We start from the raw sequence: 22,474 nt of genomic DNA, 5'->3' as shown, positions 1-22,474 counted from the left end.
TACAGACTGTAAATATTTAATCTGTTGTTTAAATACTGAGTTCTTCATGAGAAAAAGGGGACACATTTCTAAATTTGTATAAATGAAGCTCTGAATATTCACAAAACCTGATACATAAGCGAGTAGCACTTTGCTCGCATTTCATCCATGGTGGTGTGATAATCAATTAAGTCACATCGTAGAAGTTTCCATCTCTTTTCTTTTTCCATTTCATCCATCTTCTCTCGGTAGCCAAACTTGTTTGTGCCCTTGTAGATGGCTTGATCGACGCTCTCGTTGTAGACGTCTTTTCGAAGAGTAAATCCTATTATACCACCTAAAAAAAGGAAAGATGGAGGAAATCAATGCGGTTGTTGCTAGAATGGATACCCCAAAGCAAGGTTGGACACCTTATGATATTTACACAACAGAAATCTTACTTCAAGCGGTAAAAAGTTCAAAACTCAAATTAGTGTACGCCTCGAACCCGGGTCATTTGCTTCATCTCCTATCCATATTCACTAGCCCAACGAGGTCTAGGTGACAAAAAAATGGTAATTTTAAATTTATTTCAGAGAGTTAGCCATGACAATGACAGCTAAGGGAAGTGGTCAAAACTTCTATACTAGAACAGGACCGACTAAGCCCCAAAATAGATGGTGGTCTCTGCCTGCACACGCCTTCCTCAATCTTAAAAGATGGTGTCTTTATTGCATAGCCATCTCTCTTTCCAGCAGTAAAAAAGGACAGTGACATTCAAACCTCACTTTTCTTGTTTATCTAACAATGCTGACTCTTGCTTGCTGAATATTTCTGTGTCACTCAAATTTTAAAGCCAAGGTGGGTCCTCTTCGAACAAACTTGGTATGACCAGTTCCCTAACCGCCAGTTTAAATCAGTGCTTAGGCCTAAATAGTGTAGATCAGTGCTAAACTCCCAAAACGGACGTTCTCTGCCTAAACGGAGCTCTATTCTCTCAGTTCACTGACTAAAAAATGGGCTTCTGTTCTCGTCTACGTCAGGGCGATCACGATTAAGAATATTACATTGTGTAAGCACCATAAGGTGTCCAGTTGGTATCCATTCTATAAATAACCAAATCAACGCAGTGTTTCTCGATAGAGTGTGTGCAGTATAGAAACATTTGGAACGTTCAGGTAAGGTTAGGTGGTACAGAAACCACAAGTGTCCGACAAGGTCCTGCCATAAGGTACGGGCTTCTAAAATTTAAATCAGCCATTCAGAGCTCAACACTGGGTAAAAACTGAGTTTCATACGTCATTGATATCTACGGCCCGTGATTGGTTGTGCTGAACAAGAAAGAATACATGAAAACGCAGGGAAATGTTTAGCACAGCGCGTATTGGTGGAGGCATTGAGGTGATGTATGACAACCAGTTTTGACATGCAATCGCCCGTACTGGGGGCTCAACTTCGGTATGGCAGGGCCGGAGCTCAGGCCAGTTCATTTGAGCGAAGAAACTTGGAACAACACTAGAGCATCAACTTCTTACCTGGCTTAACAATTCGCACAATTTCATCCAAAGCAACAGGTTTGACATGACCAACTGTAAGGGTGCCAACACAGATCAGAGCGTCATACTGACCAGTCGCGATATCGGGGATAGGTTCCGCACTCAGCGGGGCGCAGAAGAACTTCTTGTAAACATTCAGCTTTTTCGCCTCGTCCAACATTTTCTGCGAGATATCCAGGGCATCTATGGTGGTGTAGCCGAGATCCTGCAAAACTTTGCCCACGATTCCTGTACCAGCCCCTGCATCAAGGATTCTGAGGTCCGCGTGCTTGTTGTCTGTCGTTTCTCGCAGCAGTTGGTCAAATATTGGAGTACAAGTCTTGTAGGCTACATAGCCCGCCTCTCCTGTCACCTAATGATTGAATAAGCAAATGAGAACAATGTACCCTTCGACAGCTATGACGCTGTTTACATGGAGGGAGGAATATCATTGCACTGGGAAGATCCTAGAACGCGAAACAACTTCTCGTTTGGTTTACATGCAGAAATTTCGGTCGGAGTGGTTACCAAGTGGAGAAGTAAAAGAAGAAAAATTGTCGGCCTTTAGCAGCTGAACGCCCAGTTGCCGCCATGTTTGTTCTTCTTTTTCCCGTAATACTAGGATCTTCTGAGCGAAGTTAGTTCACATGGTGCTAGGATCTTCCTATTTCTCAGCTAGGAAGATCCTATCGTTAGGGCCAAGTACAACCCTTAAACATATGGATGGCACTTGGATGATCCGCCCTCTAGGATCTTCCCTCCTCCATGTAAACAGCCCCTAAATAAACCAGTTCAAAGGTTACCCTTGATCCAGAGGCGCGGTTGTCTTGCGTCATGATAGTGAGCTTTAATACGCAACAGGACGGCTGCGGAAAGAGGGCGGCAAAAGGTCGAGCGACTAACGTGACGCTTGATTATCCAAGCATTTTGACGCGATTTTCGACTTAAACTGTCGTCCGATCCTCTGATTGTTCGCAATATTAAAATACGAAAGGTAGGCAAGTTAGCTGTCACGCCGGTCACACAAGGACAGTTTCCCGTCTACCCGCTATCCTGTTGCGTGGGCTCATCGTTCTTTTCAAATTCGCCCATGAAAAGGTTTGCGAAAGCTGGTGACATCCTGATTCGCGTGCCATTTTGACAGTGGCAGTTAAGGGAGAAAATCTCCCTTAATTTTTGATTTAGACCAAAGCCGAGGGCTGTGGGGCCGAAGCGCCAGGATATTTCGTTTTACGAAGAGAAGTAAGCCCAGTTTTCGAGAGCGAGATAGAAACGGACTCTTTTGTTTATTTCTTTTAGGGGATCTTCCTTGACATGCTTTGTTATAAAACTGTTGTGATCGATAAGTTGTCCGTAGCATTCATCTAACTACAGTACCGGATCATTTATCCGCAGCAGGTTTCGTGATTAGGGACTTTATATTAAGACAACCACAACGGCAACGCCAACGAACACGTTGCTTGAAAATATAAGTTCACGTTACTTGTACTACTTCGCGATTATTCCAATTCGTTCAAATTGTACAATGTGGCCGAACTATCCAGTAACAGAACAGGTGGAAATGGCGTTCAAGTTGAGACAGATTTAAAAACTTACTGTCATGTGCTCACGTTCTCCACAAAACTTTGAATTTGGTTATTTTACGTTGTTGTTTGGCCGAGCAAGGTGGAGAAATGAACCAAAATTTATAACGCATGTGCAGGGCCTTCGTTTTTCTCATTATATCCTATTGTTTTGTGAAGTTCTCGTTGCCGTCACCGTAGTAGCTTCTTAAACTCCCTATCATCTCTGTTCGCCGTTGTAGCTTTCTGACGGCTTGGCGTTCTCTGCGAGTTAGGTTGTCACGGATACGTGTAGATTTGGCTGTCATGATGTCTCTTTCGATGGTGTCAATGTAGATGTCAAGAGCTGGTTCACGGCCTGCTGGTAGACACCAAGTACTCTTAAGGCAGAAGAGATTTGGCTGTAAATCGCATATTTTAGCTACATTTTAAAGAAACTCTTTAAGGTGTAGAAGTCGTGAAAATCAATAATGTTAGCTTCCACTTAGTCCAGTAAATATATGTGTGGAAGTAGGATAGAAGGTTAAGCTCCTCTAGACAGTAAGATTACTCCATCTTCAGTAAGGGCAACGTTAGAATGATTGATGACTGTAGTTGCGTGTTAACGAATTGGAACTCTCTTTCTAGAATACGAATTTGACCTACGTCTACGCCATGTTTTGCCACGTTTATTCGATCTGGTCATTTTCGACTGATGATTTAAATCGGAATCCTGGTCTAACTAACAACTGCAACGAAAGATTTTTTTCTCTTTAAACAGAAGCAAAACAACGATTCAATCGCTACATACGCACTGCGACAAAAAGTCACTCGATATGAATTCCATCTCAATCGGCAAAGTAATCTTTACCCCTAAAGGACTGTACGGTTGATCAACACGTGATAACTCTCTTTGCCATTGGTCATTTCTGATAAGTTTGACAGTTAGCGTCTGCATGAAAGTGAGGTTCGGTGCAACAGTCACCGGGCGCTCCGCAGCTTGTTGTCGCTTCTCTTTGAGGAGAAAGACGGAAGGATCATCTCTAGGAACAGGGTAAGTGTCATGTGGAAATCTTTGGCGATAAAACACACCAGTTAAATTTTAAGACAAATTAGAAAAGTAATGCGTGCGATGAACCAAGGACTCGCAGGGGCTGGGTAAGATGGCGGTCAGACGCCTTCGGTGAAGCTCTCAAAAATGGCGAGTTTATAATCTTTATGCGGTTGTCTGGTTATGTTTGAATGTTTTTGAAGTATTGATGGGGTCCAGTAGATGTCATTTTTAACAAAAAGTATGTCAAATAGTAAAGGCAAAGATAAAAAACGGCCTCTTGGCTCCAACTCGTCGCTTGGAGAAGACGATTCGAGAATCCTCGAGAAGCTAACGAGCATCCAAGACAGGATAGAAAATGGCTTTACAAAAATAAACAGCGAAATGGAAGCCCTCAGATGTCAAATGAATGAGGACATAGAGGCCATGAGAGAGGAATTAGAAGAAGCAATAAAATCATTGAGTGCCGCGTGGGAGGAGGTTGAGTCGCTAAAAGCGAAGAACAAGCATTTAGAAGATCAAGTGGAAGGCGCTCTTAAAGAAAATTGCCAACTAAAGAAGGAGGTCGACATCTGCTTAAAGATCGGGCAGTTAAACAAGAAGATTACTCGAGAAGAGAGAACTTGAGAATTATCAACGTTCCCGAAGAAGCGGAAGAGGATAATAAAGAATGTGTAAAGAAGGTCAAGGATATACTATCTTACGGAAGCCCATAAGGGACACATCTTTCCTGGTAATATTCCTCCATATAACAAGAAGTTGTACACATCTCACAAAATAAAGTGCACTGCAAACTAAATAAATCCGCACACTGCGAACAAAATAAATCCGCACGCTGCAAATAAAAGAAATTCGCACGCTGCAAACAAAATAAATACGCACGCTACAAATAAAAAAGTCCGCACACTACAAATAAAAAAATCCGCACACTGCAAACAAAATAAATCCCCACACTGAGAACAAAAAAGTCCGCACACTGCGAACAAAAAAGTCCGCACGCTGCAAACGAAAAAGTCCGCACGCTGCAAACAAAATAAATCCGCACACTACAAACAAAAAAATCCGCGCGCTGCAAACAAAACAAAAAGTTCTGCGCACGCAGGTAGACGCAAAGTACTGGGACTGAGTGTTACATTTGAAAAACATGGCGTCCAGTGAAGCGATGGTGAAGAAAGCTGAGTGATGAAATTGTGCTCGACAGTTTGCCCTGTGGATCTGATGAAGAGCCCTTTTTAACAGAGGCCTTATGTACAGCCATACAACTCTGATGTTGGGAAGACATCATCATCAGCTGAGCCGGCTTGAGGGCCTTAACTCGTTTTTTACACTCTGGCCACTATTGGCGAGCCACTGAATATGAACCTTACCTGTTATTTGAATTCCGACCTTGACTGGCGAAATTGTTCCTGTATTCGGCGACATGAATAAACGAACGTTTAAACGAAGGCTTGAAGGCTATGATGTCAGCATAACCAGAAAAAAACAAAAACAAAATTAACGGTGGATTTCCTCGTGTTTCCTTGGGTAAATTTTTAAACATATTTTGAGATACAAATGCAAACAAGCCTCGAGGCCTGTTTGGAAACAGGTCTATCAGAGCAATCCAGTTTAATGATTAAAAGATATTAAATCATGTGATATTGGGAAAATCGTCTAAATGACACAGGGTTCTGTTCCTTTCAAAATTTTAATTGAAACAATTTTCATTTAAGTAAACTCAAACTGGAAAAGAAAGAGGATGAAACGTTCCATAACATCTTTCATTCTATCTATATTTTGTCCCCATGGTAACTGAGAAAATATGCCCCCAGTCTCCCTTCTCTAATAAACCCCCTCTATTAGGGAATTGGGTGTTAAATAAAGCTTTTGCAGTGAGGACCCCTGTTCCCTTGAATAACCACCCTTGCATTCTCATGTTTTTTTTTTTAAACAAGGGTGCAATGACTTACAGGGTATAAATAACACTAAATTAACTTATACAGGCTCTTTAAACTGTCAAAAAGTACTCAAAATATCAAAAATTGTGTAGGCTATTGTCAACCAGGTGGAACTGGAGATCTGGAGATTGGTACATCGGAGACAAGATGAAAATAAGAAGGTGATTGTCCAAAAATATGTTATAAAGTTCAACCTGAGATCATCCCTAGTCCTTGCACAATTTTGCTATACTATTTAAAATTGTTGCAATTTCCCCTGTTAGGAAGCGGGACTCCTGGTGTAGAGCAATTTCATTGAATATTGAACATGTTTTCATTTCTGAATTAGTTTCTAAGATATGTTTTAAAGCTTGGAAAAGTACGATCTCCCATAACGAAATGCATACTAAAAGAAACAAGTTACAGAATTTTGCCAAAAATTTTATTGAAGTTAACACTGGAACACCAGGTTGCAAGGGTGAGTGGGTGATGATTGACCAACAGCTGAATGGCAAGGTCATCCTTATATGTACAGCACAACTAAATATAAATAGGACTGTACATGTAAACAAACATGTAATTTTGAGAACACTCTCCACCTGGGCAAGTGACATGAAGAATGCACTAACCTAAATAACTGGCCTCCATTTACCCCATTTACCAACTTTGAATGTTGCATGTATGCAATTGCTTGCAGACCAATAGTGGTTGTTTCAGCTGAAAGTTAAGTCCAATCGCCTGAAATGGTTTCAGGGTTTCTACCCTGGGGATGGCAAAAATTCCATTCAAAAGTGACAGTGGTGCTCACTGGGTATATAAGAAAACCCTATAAGGTCCTAAGCTTTTGTTTAATGGTATCGTTCCACATAAATTGTACCTATCAGAGGTACCAAAACCATAAATAGATAAATAAATAAATAAATAAATAAATAAATAAATAAATAAATAAATAACCTGACCAAACTAAAAATACTAAACCTGACCTGTTAGTAGCAAATATTGACATAATTGATAACATGCATTTAGTTCAATTGCAAACTTTTTAATTTATTTTTTTGAAGGTTTCAGAAAGGACTGTCATTAGCCTTTACTTTACTTATACCCTGAAGTACTTTAAAAGGTACAAATGTGCATGTGGACCTTTTGAAACTTGACACCCCAAAACTATGACTATCACCGCATCACTTTTATAATGGAATTCCCTGAGTTTTCCAAGTTGTAATTTACACTTTATATACATATATTTTTTTCTTTATATAAATGGTAGAAAACTGCCTGTACCAGTGAAATTTTTAAGCAACATCAGATCCCTACGCGTTCAACTAGATCGTAATTCACAACGTGCATCTCGCCTTCTTTAATCTTGGTTTTTACGTGACGTCATAAAATACTGAAATTCATAACAAAACACAATTTTGGGTTTTTATCTTCATCACATAAAAGAAAATATAAATTTCAATCGGCTTGCTTGTTTTCAGCAGGATAGTATTCTTTGTTTTGAAAATAGAGCAGTTTGAATTTTAGATTTTTGCGTAGTGCGTGACAGAAGGATTGCTGCTCTAAACATGTCACGTACATGGAAACATCGATTTGCCTCGTGTTTTTTTTAGGTCTGATCAGCTAACATGTAATAGAAGCGTCTATGTCAATGTGTGAAAGTTCAGCAGAGAGAAGAAGGGCTTTGAAATAGACAAAGTAAGTTCCAGATGTTTTTTTTTTTTTTGTATTTTATTGATTTTTTTATTAATTAAAGTTGTTTACAAGAATTGATTCAGACAAAGCGGTTGTATATAGCTAATTACAAAGGTTTTATAATTTAAAATACAAACAGTAGGAAATTAATAGATGAGACAATAAATACCAAAAAATAATAATAATAATAATAATAATAATAATAATAATAATAAATAAATAAACTACAAGCTACCAGATGAACTACAATTATTTGAGTAGAAACTTTTTCCACTTAACGTCGTGAAAAGCACGTTTACCATTTGATTCAGCAATCGTCGTTTCAATTTGATATATTAGGGATACTTTTGCAAGATAGGTTCTTAGTGAAGGCGGGTAGCCTTTATTTCGACAAGAGTAAATATGCTGTTTCGCCAGAATCAAGAAATGATTAAGAAGATGAAAGTCTACTTGCCTTTTCCAGATTCCAAAAATTTTGTCAATCTCTGATAACGCTTCCACTTTGATATCTATCATATTGAGCCATTTAATTAAATCCTGCCAAAACTTGTTCGAGTAATCACATTCTATTAAGAGGTGCTCAATGGTTTCACTTTCTCTTTTGCAAAATGTACATAGACACGAAGATACCAGGTCGATTTTATGGAGAAATTCATTCGTCGCTAAATACCTATGTAACACCTTAAACTGGAATTCACGTGATTTGGAGTCTACAGTCACTCTAAAGGGAATACAATATATCTCTTGCCAAGTCAGATATGAGAGATAAACGTTTGACTTTGTCTTTCCCTTTCCAAATAAATTTAAAAAGTAATTTGTTGACCTCTGTCACGATATCTTTTTGCACGCAAATTAAACCGGCACGATACATGAATATCGGTATCACAAATGTCTTTACAATCTGAATCCTCCCTAAAATAGTTAGATCTCTCCACTTCCACATTTGTAACTTCTCTTTGATTGATCAGAACACTTATTGAACAGATCAGCAGTATGAAGAAGAACTTCAAGAGATCTGGTATTTCTCAGAAAAGCTGTGACGTCATCAGCAAACATTTCTAATTTAATTTCTTCCTTGCCTACTAGAATTCCTTGAATGTTTTTATTTCCACGCACGGTGATGGCAAGGGTTTCCAAACAGATAATGAACAAATATGGTGATAGAGGGTCGCCCTGTCTTACACCTCTACGTATGTTGAAAGGGCCTGTCGAAAAACCATTATTCATGACCGAACTAGTTATATTTTGATAGAAGGTCCTAATCCACCGCATGAAAGTAGGACCAAAGTTAAAAGCGGATAGCGTCTCTAACATAAAATTCCTGTTAATCGAGTCAAAAGCTTTTTTAAAATCTATTGCTACCATTAAGCCTTGGATCTTTTCTCTTTCTGTAAATTCTAAAATATTATCTATTGCCCTTGCTGCATCAAATATAGACTTTCCTTTTACATATGCATTTTGATTGTAGTGTACTATATCGGGTATCACCTTTTGAAGTCTCCTTGCAATTGCTTTTGATCCGATCTTTGTGTCTAAATTTATAAGTGAAATCGGTCTCCAATTTGAAATTTGTCTCCTGTCTTTTCCTTTCTTTTCTATAAGTGTTATAATCGCTTGCTTTTGTGAATTCGATAACTCGCCATAGTCAAAGGCACAATTTAGACTTTCTACTAATAACTTACCTAAGATACCCCAAAATGTTTTATAAAATTCTACAGTCAGTCCATCATTGCCTGGTGATTTATTTTCTTTGAAAGACTGAAGACTTTGAAGACATTCTTCCACTGTTAGTTTGCCCTCACACGTAGCTGCTTTCTCTGACGATAGTTTAGGGATTTCAGGATGTCGGAGGAATAAATTTGCACAGTCTGGCACGTTACCCTCACTATCGTACAAAACAATCCAAGCTGGGACGCTGTCCGTAATAAGTTTTATGTACTCTTCGTCCTTAGTTAAGTTAGAATTAAATTTCCAGTGGGACTTATTCTCCAGATATCAACGAGGTCCATATCAAAACAAATTTCTTCAAGTACCTTAACCGACTCTTTTTGGGCTGGCGACCCACCCAGACAATCCAAATTAGAATCAAAAGTGACATTGAAATCGCCTCCAATGACAACTTTTTGCTCAGGGCTTGAGATTATACCATCCAACCTCTCTCGTAAATCTTTAAAATATGTGCACTGATCACGCACTTTATTTGGTGCATAAATATTGGCAAAAATATATTTAACTCCTTGCACAGTCGCATTTAAAATAATAAATCTCCCAGCTGGATCACATAGGCACGATTCATCTTCAAAATCTAAATCTTCCCTTATGAGTGTCATCACACCACAGCTGTGGTTTGATCCGTGCGCGAAAAACATTTTCCCACTCCACTGAGTTCTCCATATATTCTCAATGTCTTTCGAGCTATATGTTTCTTGAAGGAAAATTATATCCGCTTTTTGTTTTTTTAACCAGACAAACAAAGCTCTCCTTTTTTCAGGCGATCGAATTCCACGAACGTTAAGTGAAAGAAGTTTGAAATTTACATTCTCCTTGCTGCTTGCAAATATATAATCAATGTGTCACAAAAACGAATTATTTTCAAAACGGTAGCTTCATGATAACCGCCTTTACACCAAACACGAAAACAATAGGACACATACATACAAAACCAATACACACTCACACACACACAAAAGAATAATAATGAGGTTCTAAAAGGGTCTTGAGATTTAAACCTAAATAAGACCCTTGAGACTTTGGACTTATAACATGACAGTCAGCCCCAGTCTCCAGATGTTTTTGCCGGTTTCCGGCCGCCATGTTGGTGGCTATGTTGGTGTCCACCAACATGGCGTCCCATACTAAACTCTGTAATTTTCCGTGGTACATTTTCTCGAATAACTCGATTATGAGATATCGCACAGCCCCGTGGCTTTCACACGTTGTTTATGTATCACTCTTCTCCAAAATATCAATTTCTTGACTTTATCTATTGAATGGTTGAGGATTTCATTTTTTCACTTGCGTGACGATGCGTGAGGTGAAAACCACCAAAAGACCGCAGTCTTGAGGTCTTCGCTTCAATGTTCGTTCATTCACGACATCTATATGATGATGTCTTCCCAACATCAGCGTTATATGGCTGTACATAAGGCCTCTGTTGAAATAGCTCTCCATCAGATCCACAGGGCAAACTGTCGAGCACAATTTCATCACTCAGCTTTCTTCACCATCGCTTCACTGGACGCCATGTTTTTTAAATGTAACACTCAGTCCCAGTACTTTGCGTCTACCTGCGTGCGCAGAACTTTTTGTTTTGTTTGCAGCGCGCGGATTTTTTTGTTTGTAGTGTGCGGATTTATTTTGTTTGCAGCGTGCGGACTTTTTCGTTTGCAGCGTGCGGACTTTTTTGTTCGCAGTGTGCGGACTTTTTTGTTCTCAGTGTGGGGATTTATTTTGTTTGCAGTGTGCGGATTTTTTTATTTGTAGTGTGCGGACTTTTTTATTTGTAGCGTGCGTATTTATTTTGTTTGCAGCGTGCGAATTTCTTTTATTTGCAGCGTGCGGATTTATTTTGTTCGCAGTGTGCGGATTTATTTAGTTTGCAGTGCACTTTATTTTGTGAGATGTGTACAACTTCTTGTTATATGGAGGAATATATATGGAGGAATATTACCAGGAAAGATGTGTCCCTTATGGGCTTCCGTACTATCTGAACTCGGTGTGCCCCCAGATATAAAATTTCACGCGATACACCGTGCAGGAAGACCAAAACCAGCTGCAAATGAATCATCTGAAGAAGGGGCTCTTTCTGCAACTTGTCCGCGACCAATTCTTGTGCGATTTGTTTCACGTATGGACGCCGATTTGGTGTGGACAAAAAGAAAGGAACACTTGAAAAGTCGACGCTTTCGTACAGTTTTCATCGACAAAGATTTATCCGCAGAATCAGCTAAAGAACGCGGTAAACTAGGTGCTGCCTACAAGAAAGCTAAGGAACTTAACATCGAAAGAGCTTTCATTAAAGGTAAAAATCTAATAGTTAACGGCAACAGATACGTAGCAAACACTTTGCCTGAGTACCTTTTACCAAGTAAGAAGGACGATGTTTAGGAACCATACATGCCCTCCTAACAACATTTACTGATGTAATAAGCCTATTTTTGAGTCGTTTTATTAGAGTAAGAGTTTTTCTTTTTTCTTATGCTTTCGTGTTGTTAGTTAAAAATGTTCTTTTCTATTTTTTTTTCTCGAAAAATTAGCATAAAAGGATAAACAACTGCTACAAAATTAAATATATTCGTTAACAACTTTCGAAGCTGATAAATGCCGTAACTCGCCATTGTTTTCCTAGGAATCCTTTTTTCAACAGGTGTACAAGTCCGAAGTCCCAAGGGTCGTTACTAAGATTCCAATCTTAAGACCATTTTTAGAACTAATTAGTGTCGTTGTAAGTGTCATATTGTGTGAAGTTGGTCGCGTTCAGGAATATTTCTAGTAACTCGCCATTGTTTTCCCAGGAATCCTTTTTTCAACAGGTGTACAAGTCCGAAGTCCCAAGGATTCCAATCTTAAGACCGTTTTTACAACTAATTAGTGTCGTTGTAAGTGTCATATTGTGTGAAGTTGGTTGCGTTCAGGAATATTTCTAGCGACCTGTTGTTTAAAATTCAATGTGTGTTCCGTTGTTATTTTTTTTAAGTAGGTTAGCAATGTGCAATGTCACAATTTTTGAGTCTTTGTTATTTGTGCTAGTGTTAGCTGCTATATTTTCATTTTACGAACTAGTCACCTCTCTTTCTATTAGGCATTTTACAGTGGGAGAAAATTTGGTTCATATCGTAATGACTCTAAGTTTTCGAGCTCAGGAGAAAAGAAAGGCTTTATTGATCTGGCTTGGAAAACAAAACGCAGATATTATATACAAAAGATGTGGAAAACATTTGGAAATCTCAGTGGAAAGGGCCAATGATTTTTGCACATGGTTCTAATCGAAGCTGTGGTGTTCTGGTTCTGGTTAAAAACAGCTTAGAATTTGAATTGAAATCCACAGTAGCTGATGAAAATGGACGTTACATTTTGCTAGATGTCACCGTACAAGGTTCCAATTACATTATGGGGAATGTGTACGCGCCTAATAAGATACAAGAACAATGCTCCCATTTTGATAAGCTACAGCCAAAATTAGACAATCTTGTAACTGGTCAAAATCAAAGAATTATAATTGGTGGCGATTTTAATGTTGTTAGGGATCTGGATCTTGACAGCTCTGGAGGTTCGCCTAAAGAAAAAGGGTCAGCTAAAATTCTAGAAAACATCTGCTTAAATTATGATATAATTGATATATGGAGAATCAGGAACCCGGATAGTAAGCTTTTTACCTGGAGACAAAAGAAGCCCCTAGTTCAGAGGAGACTAGATTTTTGGCTTATCAGTGATGTGTGTCAAGATGAGATAGAGGATACAGGCATTAAGACGGCTTTTAGAACTGATCATTCGGCAATAATTATATCTTTCAATAGTTTAGACGAGCAGATGCCTGGCCCTTCTTTCTGGAAAATCAATTCCAGTTTAATGGAGGATGAAGACTACGTTTCCGCAATAAATGAAAAAATTCAGGAATGGCTAGCAGAATTTAATGAAGTTACTGACAAAAGGGTTCTGTGGGATCTCATTTAATATCGTGTAAGGCAGTTCACTATAAAATATTGTAAAGATAAAGCAAAAAAAAGAAAGCAAAAGCTGGTAGAAATCGAGACTTCGATTAAAGAAGCCGAGGAAGCTCTGAGAATGAACTCTTCTACATCAAACCTTGAAAATCTAGAAAACTTAAAAATGGAATATGATTCACATTTTGATTATCTGGCAAAAGGTGCAATACTTCGTTCAAGAGCAAATTGGTACGAACAAGGTGAAAAAAGCAACAAGTGTTTTTTAGGGCTTGAATCAAACAGAGGAACCAAAAGTTGTATTCGAAAGGTGTTTACCAGTGATGGCATGCTTACCACAAATCCAAAGAAAATTTCGATGGAAATGGTTAAATTTTACTCGGATCTATACGCCGGAAATGACGAAGAAGTAGACGACGGTCATCCGTTTTTGCTGAGACCAGAAATCCCTAAACTTACCTCCGAAATGAAGATTATCTGCGAAGGGAAATTATCAGTTAAGGAATGTTTTGATTGCCTTCAGTCGTTCGAAAATAATAAGTCGCCTGGTAATGATGGTCTTACTGTTGAATTTTATAAAACGTTTTGGAACTCCTTAGGAAACCTACTGGTTGATTTTCTTAATTGCTCGTATGACCATGGTGAACTCTCAAGTACTCAAAAGCAGGCAATCATTAAGTTAATAGAGAAGAAAGGAAAAGACAAATATATAACTGCAGACCAATTTCGTTGATTAACGTTGATACCAAGATTGGCTCTAAGACAATTGCCACAAGACTGCAGAAGGTTTTGCCTAAAATAATACATTTCAATCAAAATGCTTATGTTTAAGGAAGAACGATCCTCGATGCCGTTAGAACTATAGATGACATCCTAGATTATACAGAAAGGTATAACATCAACGGAATGTTAATAGCTATAGACTTCCAGAAAGCATTTGACTCGGTTAATCGTTAAAAAGGCCATAAAAATCTTAAGGCTAGTTTCCATATGATCGCGGATCGCAGATCGCAGATCGCAATAAGGTCTGCGATCGTCTGCGATCATATGGAAACCAGCCTTTAGATAGAACATGGTTCTATCTTCTGCGATCGTCTGCGATCGCGATCGCAGACGATCGCAGAAGTAGTTTCCATATGATCGCAGACGATCGCAGACCTTATTGCGATCTGCGATCTGCGATTCGCGATCATATGGAAACCAGCCTTTAGGAGTTTATTTTCGTACGATCAGGTCCTTTGGATAAAGCTTAATTTTGAACAAATTTTAAAATCTATTAAAGAAAAGTTGCCCTTTTGGAATTGGAGAAACGTAACGGTTCTTGGACGCACACAAAGCATAAAAACATTTGCGGTCCCGGTTATCATGTATAGGGCTGGCTTAGTGTGTATACACAAGGACATAATCAAAGAAGTAAACAAAATCTTATTTAACTTTATTTGGAAAGGAAAGGATAAAGTGAAACGCTCAGTCCTGATAAGTGATGAGGAAAATGGCGGCTTGAGAGCACCGCATCTAGAATCGATTATAAGGACGCAACGAATCATGTGCTGCAAAAAATTTGCCGAGGCGCATCAAAGTAGTTGGAAAATGATTCTTTCGCATTATTTAAAGCAAGTTGGCGGAAAATTAGTTTTGGCTTGTACATTTGACCTTAAAAACTTCCTGTTAAACTACCTCGTTTTTATGAAGAATGTTTCCAAATCTTCGCTGAGCATTCTGCAGCAACGGGAGAGTGCAGTCAAATTTTGAAGAATAACACAAGAACGAATACAATAATATGGAAAAATAAGGATATTTTAATCAATGGAACATCGATTTTTCATTATAGCCTATTTAATAAAGGAATAGTCACACTCGAAGATCTTGTAAGTGAAAAGAATGATGTAATTATTAAACAGAATCTAAATGAATCAATTTTCTCACCCATGGAAGTGTTTTACTTGATGCAGATTCTTGATGCCCTTCCGATGGTGTGGCGAAACTCCTTGTTGTTTCGTGGGCCAAAAAGTGGGAAATCTTTTGTTTTAAGTGACCATATCCAACTACGTTTAAAGAACTTGTGCGTTGGAATCGATAAAGCTCTTTCAAAAAGTGTTTATAAGGAAATACGAGCAAAGTATGAAAGCACTCCAACTGCGCAAAAGAAATTTACGGATCTGTACTCAGGTAAATGCTTAGATTGGCGCGAAATAAACAAACTGCCATTTAAAGTCCTCGTGGATACAAAATCGCGGGGATTCCAATATAAAATTTTAAATAGATACTAAGTAACGAATTCATTCCTCTGTAAAATAGGTCTAATAACTTCGCCATTATGTACATTCTTTGAACGTGAGAACGAATCCCTCGAACATTTATTCATTACGTGCTCCTATACTACGAGTTTCTGGCTGGACTTTATTTCTTGGTGCAAAAAAAATAAATGTAGACCTAGAGGAACTTTCTAATACTGATATTCTTTTGGGAATCTGGCAGAGAAAGGAAGATTTTCTTTTATTAAATCATCTTGTAATTTTAGCTAAGTAATATATCTATGATTGTCGCCAAAAAAGTACCCATCCTTCTTTTAGAATATTCACCAATACGATCAACTACGTCTATCGATTAGAATGGCAAATAACGATGTCAAATAAGAACGAGTCCAGTCACAAACTTACATGTAAATGGAAAAAATATAGACTGTACGCTTTAGACACTTTATAACGGTACAGCGCTCTCGTTTTTTCTCCCTTAGTGACAAACGGTAGAAAACTAGGTTAATAAATAAAAATTATATGTATTATAAAAATAACTAGCATAACTAAGATAAGTGTTGTATTTATAGTTAGTATTGTAGTAATGTTACTATATATTGAATAGTGTTACTCATTGTTAGAAATTTTGTTTTGTAAGTAATGTTAGTATTGTAAGCACTGTTAGTGTTGTAAGTAATGTGTGGAACTTAAATGAAAGAAAAAAAAAAAAGAACTCGCTAAATGATCATATAGCTTTACGCCCCCTAACAACTGAAGGATTTTACGAGGACTTTACTGACCCGGAAACGTTGAAGAGTCAGTCCACTTTTGTACCGAACTGTAGACTTTGATTTAGTTGATAGAAGTAGCAATCGCTTTCCGCGCGTGTAATAGTAATTTGGTCAGTTATAATTTCAATTTCAGCCAACCAAACTGCACTGCACCATAATCACACGATCCCCAATGCAATCAAGGAAACAAATCAGCCCACTTTTACGTGACAAAGAAAACGTCAGTCTCATCGGTTAGTTTCCGGTATGTGTACAACGATAATTTTCTGTGGCCCAGAATTTACAAGCGACCCAGTGCAACTCTGTCCGCCTATAAATACCACAGTATATTCCACGAACTCTACACGCTTCAAACTAAACCCCAGACAACAAACACAGATGAATCCGAAGTCAATACGGCGTTCTGTTCCGCTTCGCCTCCTTCTCTCACGCAGACCTTGCACTCCTGGTATTCAACCTCGTTCCCAGGATCTCTCCTCTTCCCGTCCCCTGAATCGCCATGGAAACGAGGTTGGCACCTGGTATCAAGGCCCATTTTTTATGAAATTTTTGACGCCCTCAAGTTGTTGTTTCAAATCGCGTGTGTAAACTAGAGGCGATTTCAGCGCGATTTTTCGCCGCGATATTGCAACGGTCTCGCCGGAACATGTTCGAAATATCACGCAAAAGCTGCAGAATTTCTCAGTAAACGTACAGCGATACCGCGTCGAAATCACAGCTGATTTGCACGTGTGGTTTGAAGTCGTAGCCTTGTGCGAGAAACACTGCAGAACGGTGCGACAAAAGCCGCCTCCTTTTGTCACTGCGCATGCGCTCTGCAAATCGCGGGATGTTCGAGAAATTAGAGTAATTAAATTAAATTTGGAAACCAAATCCATACATTGTTATCTGCATTTCAATGCTTTTTAGAACTACCGTTGCTTAATATCTCAGAAAAATGTGTGGTTACCCCAACTTTCTTGGATTTCAAAAGCCCTTTTCCCACATGGTGATAAACCAACAACTTTTCGTATCACACACCAAAAATTCTTGCAAAACATGGAGAAACCTTATCGTAATTCTCAGCCCTTTCGCTACTGCCCTTACGTTCTGCGCGTCTCAGGGTGTGCGAGAAATTAACGTAATTAAGCTTCAATTTGGAAAACAAATCCAAACATATCTCCGAAAAATGTATGGTTACCCCCCAATTTATTTTCTTCTTGGATTTCTATAGCACTTAGTGCTAAGATTTGCAGTGCTTTTCCCTCATTGTCACAAGCTGTGCAAAAATACTTCAGGCACGGACTCGCAAGGAAAACAACTTTGCTATTCCGGTATCACACACTAAAATTCTTGCAAATCATGGACAAACCTTATCGTAATTCTCAGCCCATTCATCGTAAATGTCTTTAACATACTCATCCGAGGAGTTAGCATTTAATGTAAGCAGCTTTCCGGTATAGAAGCCGTTGCCCTCGGGTTTAGCCATGGTTTTGCACAACACCTGAAAATAAACAAAGACAAATTTCGGGGGTTTTTTTTCTTAAGAAGCTAACGATTTTATGTCAGAATTGTTTCTCTGCATTGATCCAGTGATCGTTCGTTCTGTGGATCTTCCATCTCATCTCTTTCGCCTTAGACAAAGTTAAGCCCTACTCAGACCTGGTGCCTGGATACTGAAAAGGACTTTGTTCAGATGGGGCAATTGCGTTGTCGTTAAGAATAATAATAATAATAATAATAATAAGAAGAAGAAGAAGAAGAAGAAGAAGAAGAAGAAGAAGAAGAAGAAGAAGAAGAAGAAGAAGAAGAAGAAGAAGAAGAAGAACAAGAACAAGAACAAGAAGAAGAAGAAGAACAAGAACAAGAACAAGAACAAGAACAAGAAGAAGAAGAAGAAGAAGAAGAACAACAACAACAACAAGAACAAGAAGAAGAACAAGAAGAAGAAGAAGAAGAAGAAGAATAGTGCTATTTTAAGTTTCGGTTGGCTCACAGGTTACGCTACGCGCCCTGTGGTGCTTTCTTATACTGTGCATACAGATAGTTTTACTGCGCATAATAATAATTATAATATTTCATTTATATAGCGCACACATCCATTATTTTCCGTGGTGCTTTACAAAAAATTTACCCTAAAATAACTTAGAAAACTAAGACTAGAAAAATACCTAAAAATAAATAGAATCTAAAATTTAAAAATATGATAAAGAGTTACTCTCAATAAATTTAGCAAAAAGGAAAGTCTTGAGATTTTTCTTAAATAATAAAAGTGTACTGGAACATCGGATTTCCAAAGGAACAGTGTTCCAAAGCTTCGGGGCGCAAACAGAGAAAGCCCTGTCACCACATGTCTTGGTTTTACAAGTTGACTGCATTAGTCGGTCTTAGAGTTCGAACGAAGAGACCGAGTTGATTTCCGATGTTCGAGGAGTTCCATTAGATATTGCGGGCAAAGACCATTCAATGCTTTATAAACAAATAGAAGATGCTTAAACATGATCCGGTATGAAACACGCCGATGTGTTTACTGTATGGTAGAGAGGCACGAGACCATCAAATGCCCCAGGGTAGGCTAGTTCCTTATCCCCGGGACGGGTAATTAGAAAAAATATCCCTCCAATGCCGGGGGGATGGAGCCGTTTGCGTCCAGGTTTATAATTATACGCCAGGAGCGAATAAGGTGTTGATTCGCTACTGGTTTATACGCAGAAGAAACAAAAACAGGCAGATCATAACAAAGTAAAAGCATGCCTTGCAAAGTAGGGAAAGAAAATCTACGCAAAGCTTTTCGCTACGAAAAAAAAATTACGCAATAGTCACTCTTGATCTTGGGTCATGCTATTTTTGCAGAATCTGATCTGGCACATCTGGTGTTGGCGCTGGGTCACGCTTGCTCGTAGGATTACGCCGTTCTTTGGTAATTCTATTAAATGACAGTGAAATATTCATTCTAATAGGAATGAAATCGTAGCCAAGAAAAGAATCTTTAAACAGGTGCATCTTTTTTTCTCTGATACAACAACAGTTAGACTGTTCACAGTCCCCCTATTTTTTCGTGGGATTCTCGAGACCGGTACGCTTCTATGGAACAGCCGCCATCTTGGTTTGTAAAAGCGAGCGCGATCTGGGGAGAGTGTCTAAACTACCGAGGGGAGCGGGAGTGGGTGTTAGTATAGTCAGTGAGGGGACAACTCCGCTCCCCTCCCCTCGGTAGTTTAGACACTCTTCCCAGATCGCGCTCGATTTTACAAACCAAGATGGTGGCAGCTCCATCGAACCGTACCGGTCTAGAGAGTCCCACGGAAAAATAGGGGGACTGTGAACAGTCTAAACAACAGTTTGCTGAATAATTTTTAAACATGTCAACAGTTGCGTGACACTGGACCACTCATATGAAGAAAGGCACGTTCCAGACTTTTAGTTTAAAACGAGTTGCGAACAGCCACAGCTTGCATTCAGCAGTTTACTGATGCATGATTATTTATTGCGCCATGCTAGCCACCTATGGCGGATTAAAGTTCATCCTGATCCTATTCTAATATTTCGACATGCATCGCAGTGTGTAACGTTGTCCGCTCACGAAATGCCCTGTATATTTAATCCATGTAAATTCATACACAGTTCTGTTGTTCGTGCAAATTGTTGCTGTATGAATTGAAACAATAGTAGACAACAAATTAACCGGGCGCTCCGATAAGCATTTAATTTCGCAACTGTACGTACACGTGCAAGCAACTCTAAAATTAACTCTTTTGTAAAAGGTAGCTGCACCTGCTTTCCTCCTAATAGAGTTCAAGACTGCAGTGATGAATGGAGTATTTTCACCGGGTATTTAATTTTTCTTTTCCCCGTCACCCGGTCTGGGTTCAAATTAATAAAGTTTGCAGTCACCAACCAGTACCCATTTACTTTACCTTCGATCGGCTCGATTCGGTATTAAAAAAAAAACAGCCTAATGTAAATCTGAAATTCCGAGAAAACATGCAAATGTCTTTAATACCTGAGATGGAGACTTGAACCCTTGTCGAATCCCAGATATCGATCGACGAACTTTACCGTCCGATATTTCGTCACGCAATGGCAGTTGATTACATGCACAGATAGGAAACGAGTCAGCGGTCTAATTTTAATTGACCAATGGTTTCACGTTTGATTCTGGGAGTGTCATGGGGGTGTCATGCTGCTATTGAATGTGTCCCAAGATCGTCTGCTAATGTTGTCTCGGTGTTAACTTCAAGTTTGAAATAAAAGACAACCCAAATCTTAAAAAACTTCATTCTCGCTTTCCTTCAAACGTTGCAAGCGTGACACGAATGTAACGCTCGCGCGAGGGATGGGCCATGTATAAGGCCATGTAAGGCCAGGTTACGTGGCATAGCGTCTGTTTGGCTCTGCGAAGACCTTTCGTTCCGCACGTACCGTTTCTCGTGGACTAAAAGCAGGTATGGCTTATCCTGGTTACGGGGCTCCACCTCCTGGTCCTCCTGGTGGATATGGAGGGGTAAGTGAGCAGAGGGAACCGAGTAGAGAATTCAATATTGTTTGGAAATAAAGCATCAGAAAAGAAACGGATCTTCAGACGACATTGGGCGCCATTTTGAATCAAAAAGTTTAGAAATATGCTTATAATATATGTACCGTTAAATATACCCTTTATGTACCCTTGTCCAAGGGTACATTGTTTCCTACAACTAAATTACGATATTTACTTAACATTCTCCAGAAATCATACTGCCAAGCCACGAAATTGACAATTTTCTGGCACTTCCTGTTGGAAATTGATAAAAGAAACAGAAAGCTTGCCATGTGAAGGCTTCTGTGCCAAGATTTCCTCATGCACCCATACATTAATTATGAAAACTTTTTGTGACTCACTCTTAATTCTGTTCTGCAAGTAACAGTTGTAAGCTTAAGTTCACCTTCTTTGCCAGGACTGTAGCTGAAAGTAACTCTCTCCTGGCATACTTGATAAGCCAACCCAGCATGGAGGCCTTCAAAGCCAATCTTACACCTTCCTTTTTCCTAGAGTGATCTATTATAATCATCATCATCATCATCATCATCATCATCATCATCATCGTCGTCATCATTTTTGTTATTATTATTATTATTATTATTATTATTTTAATTTACATCAGCAGTGATGGGATAACCATTGCAGATCATATAAAAATTCATGCTTACTTGTATCATTATTTTTTGGTAATTTGGGGTTATATTATACTGATTCAATGCATTATCACAGTAGTGCAAGGATATAGCTAATTTAAAGGGCTGCGCAGAAATGTTTCTGGCACCTGAAAGCTGTATATCCAACTTAGGCTTGATCCAGACATTGCTCCACTCATGTGCAAACCAAACTTATGATTTGAGAACGATTTTTTGCCAAAAGACGCCAATAATTTTTTATACATCTACAGCACGTATGTACTGACTGTGTAGTGTTCATGAAATACAATGATTAATTATTGTCAAGTTTCCTGCATTTGTATTATTTATCATGCAAGTCTGCCAATTTTTGGTCAGGATTTTGTATTATTAATAATGATTAATATCATTCCCACTGCAGGGCTTTCCTGGTTACGCAGGTTATCCAACAGGAATGCAGGCTGATCCCTTGTATGGATATTTTTCTGCTGTCGCTGGACATGTATGTGTTTGAAGTATATGCACACTGTATATTGTATATTCCTGACTAGTTATACATGTGTAGTTTACATGATTTTATTTCTCTTCATAATCATTTATTTTTTATTTATTTTTTTAACACATTACAGAGCTGTCGTATAAAATATTACATACAATATAAGTGATGCGAGAAAACAAGGCATATACACTACACTGTTAACTGCATGTAACAAAGGTTACAATGAATCTCAGTTAAAGAATTGAAACTATAAAGCTACAAAGAAGAAAAAAAGACAAAAATACTATACAAACAATAACATTGAAATTAGTTGTCAATTTCAAAATCTGGCCCATTTTCCGTAAAAAGTGCTGCATTTGTTTGAGCTGAATGCCATGTATTTTTCTGTTTCAATTTTTTGATGTAATAATCATGTGTAATTTTACAATAGCAAGTTACTAAAATTCATTAGTTAGTATTTA

At 38.6% G+C, this 22,474-nt stretch overlaps 2 protein-coding genes across 4 annotated transcripts in view; one reads left to right on the top strand and one right to left on the bottom strand.

Moving 5' to 3' along the window:
* LOC146459512 (uncharacterized) lies at positions 1-20,591 on the bottom strand. 2 transcript variants are annotated; one of them, XM_085089440.1, is made up of 4 exons: positions 20,367-20,591; positions 17,736-17,867; positions 1,494-1,866; positions 1-316 (listed from the first exon to the last, which is right to left on the bottom strand). In XM_085089440.1, the coding sequence occupies exons 2-4, from the start codon at positions 17,850-17,852 to the stop codon at positions 99-101; spliced, it is 708 nt and encodes a 235-aa protein (XP_084945566.1). In that variant the 5' UTR covers positions 17,853-17,867; positions 20,367-20,591; the 3' UTR covers positions 1-98. The 2 variants fall into 2 exon arrangements, with proteins under 2 accessions (XP_084945566.1, XP_084945567.1); XM_085089441.1 differs by lacking the exons at positions 17,736-17,867; positions 20,367-20,591 and adding an exon at positions 2,297-4,062.
* A 118-nt stretch (positions 20,592-20,709) lies between these two features.
* LOC146459511 (sorcin-like) overlaps positions 20,710-22,474 on the top strand; it is a 29,121-nt gene continuing 27,356 nt past the window's right edge. The window contains exons 1-2 of one of the 2 annotated variants that reach the window (XM_085089444.1): positions 20,710-20,867; positions 21,936-22,016. In XM_085089444.1, coding sequence (XP_084945570.1) covers positions 20,811-20,867; positions 21,936-22,016 — 138 coding nt within the window. In that variant the 5' untranslated portion in view covers positions 20,710-20,810. The remainder of the gene's footprint in view (positions 20,868-21,935; positions 22,017-22,474) is intronic. The other variant, XM_085089445.1, reaches the window with a different exon arrangement.

This window comes from Pavona decussata, unplaced genomic scaffold (assembly GCF_977016875.1).
Source record: "Pavona decussata unplaced genomic scaffold, jaPavDecu1.1 SCAFFOLD_219, whole genome shotgun sequence".
Taxonomy (NCBI): Eukaryota; Metazoa; Cnidaria; class Anthozoa; order Scleractinia; family Agariciidae; genus Pavona; species Pavona decussata.
This window is presented reverse-complemented; position numbering and strand designations above follow the sequence as displayed.

Excerpts from the sequence above, each read along its gene's own strand:
- LOC146459512 (XM_085089440.1), bottom strand. The coding sequence starts at position 17,852 with ATGGCTAAACCCGAGGGCAACGGCTTCTATACCGGAAAGCTGCTTACA. Across the intron at positions 1,867-17,735 it reads GGGCTGAGAATTACGATAAG|GTGACAGGAGAGGCGGGCTA; the intron begins GTTTGTCCATGA and ends TTCAATCATTAG. Across the intron at positions 317-1,493 it reads TGTGCGAATTGTTAAGCCAG|GTGGTATAATAGGATTTACT; the intron begins GTAAGAAGTTGA and ends TCCTTTTTTTAG.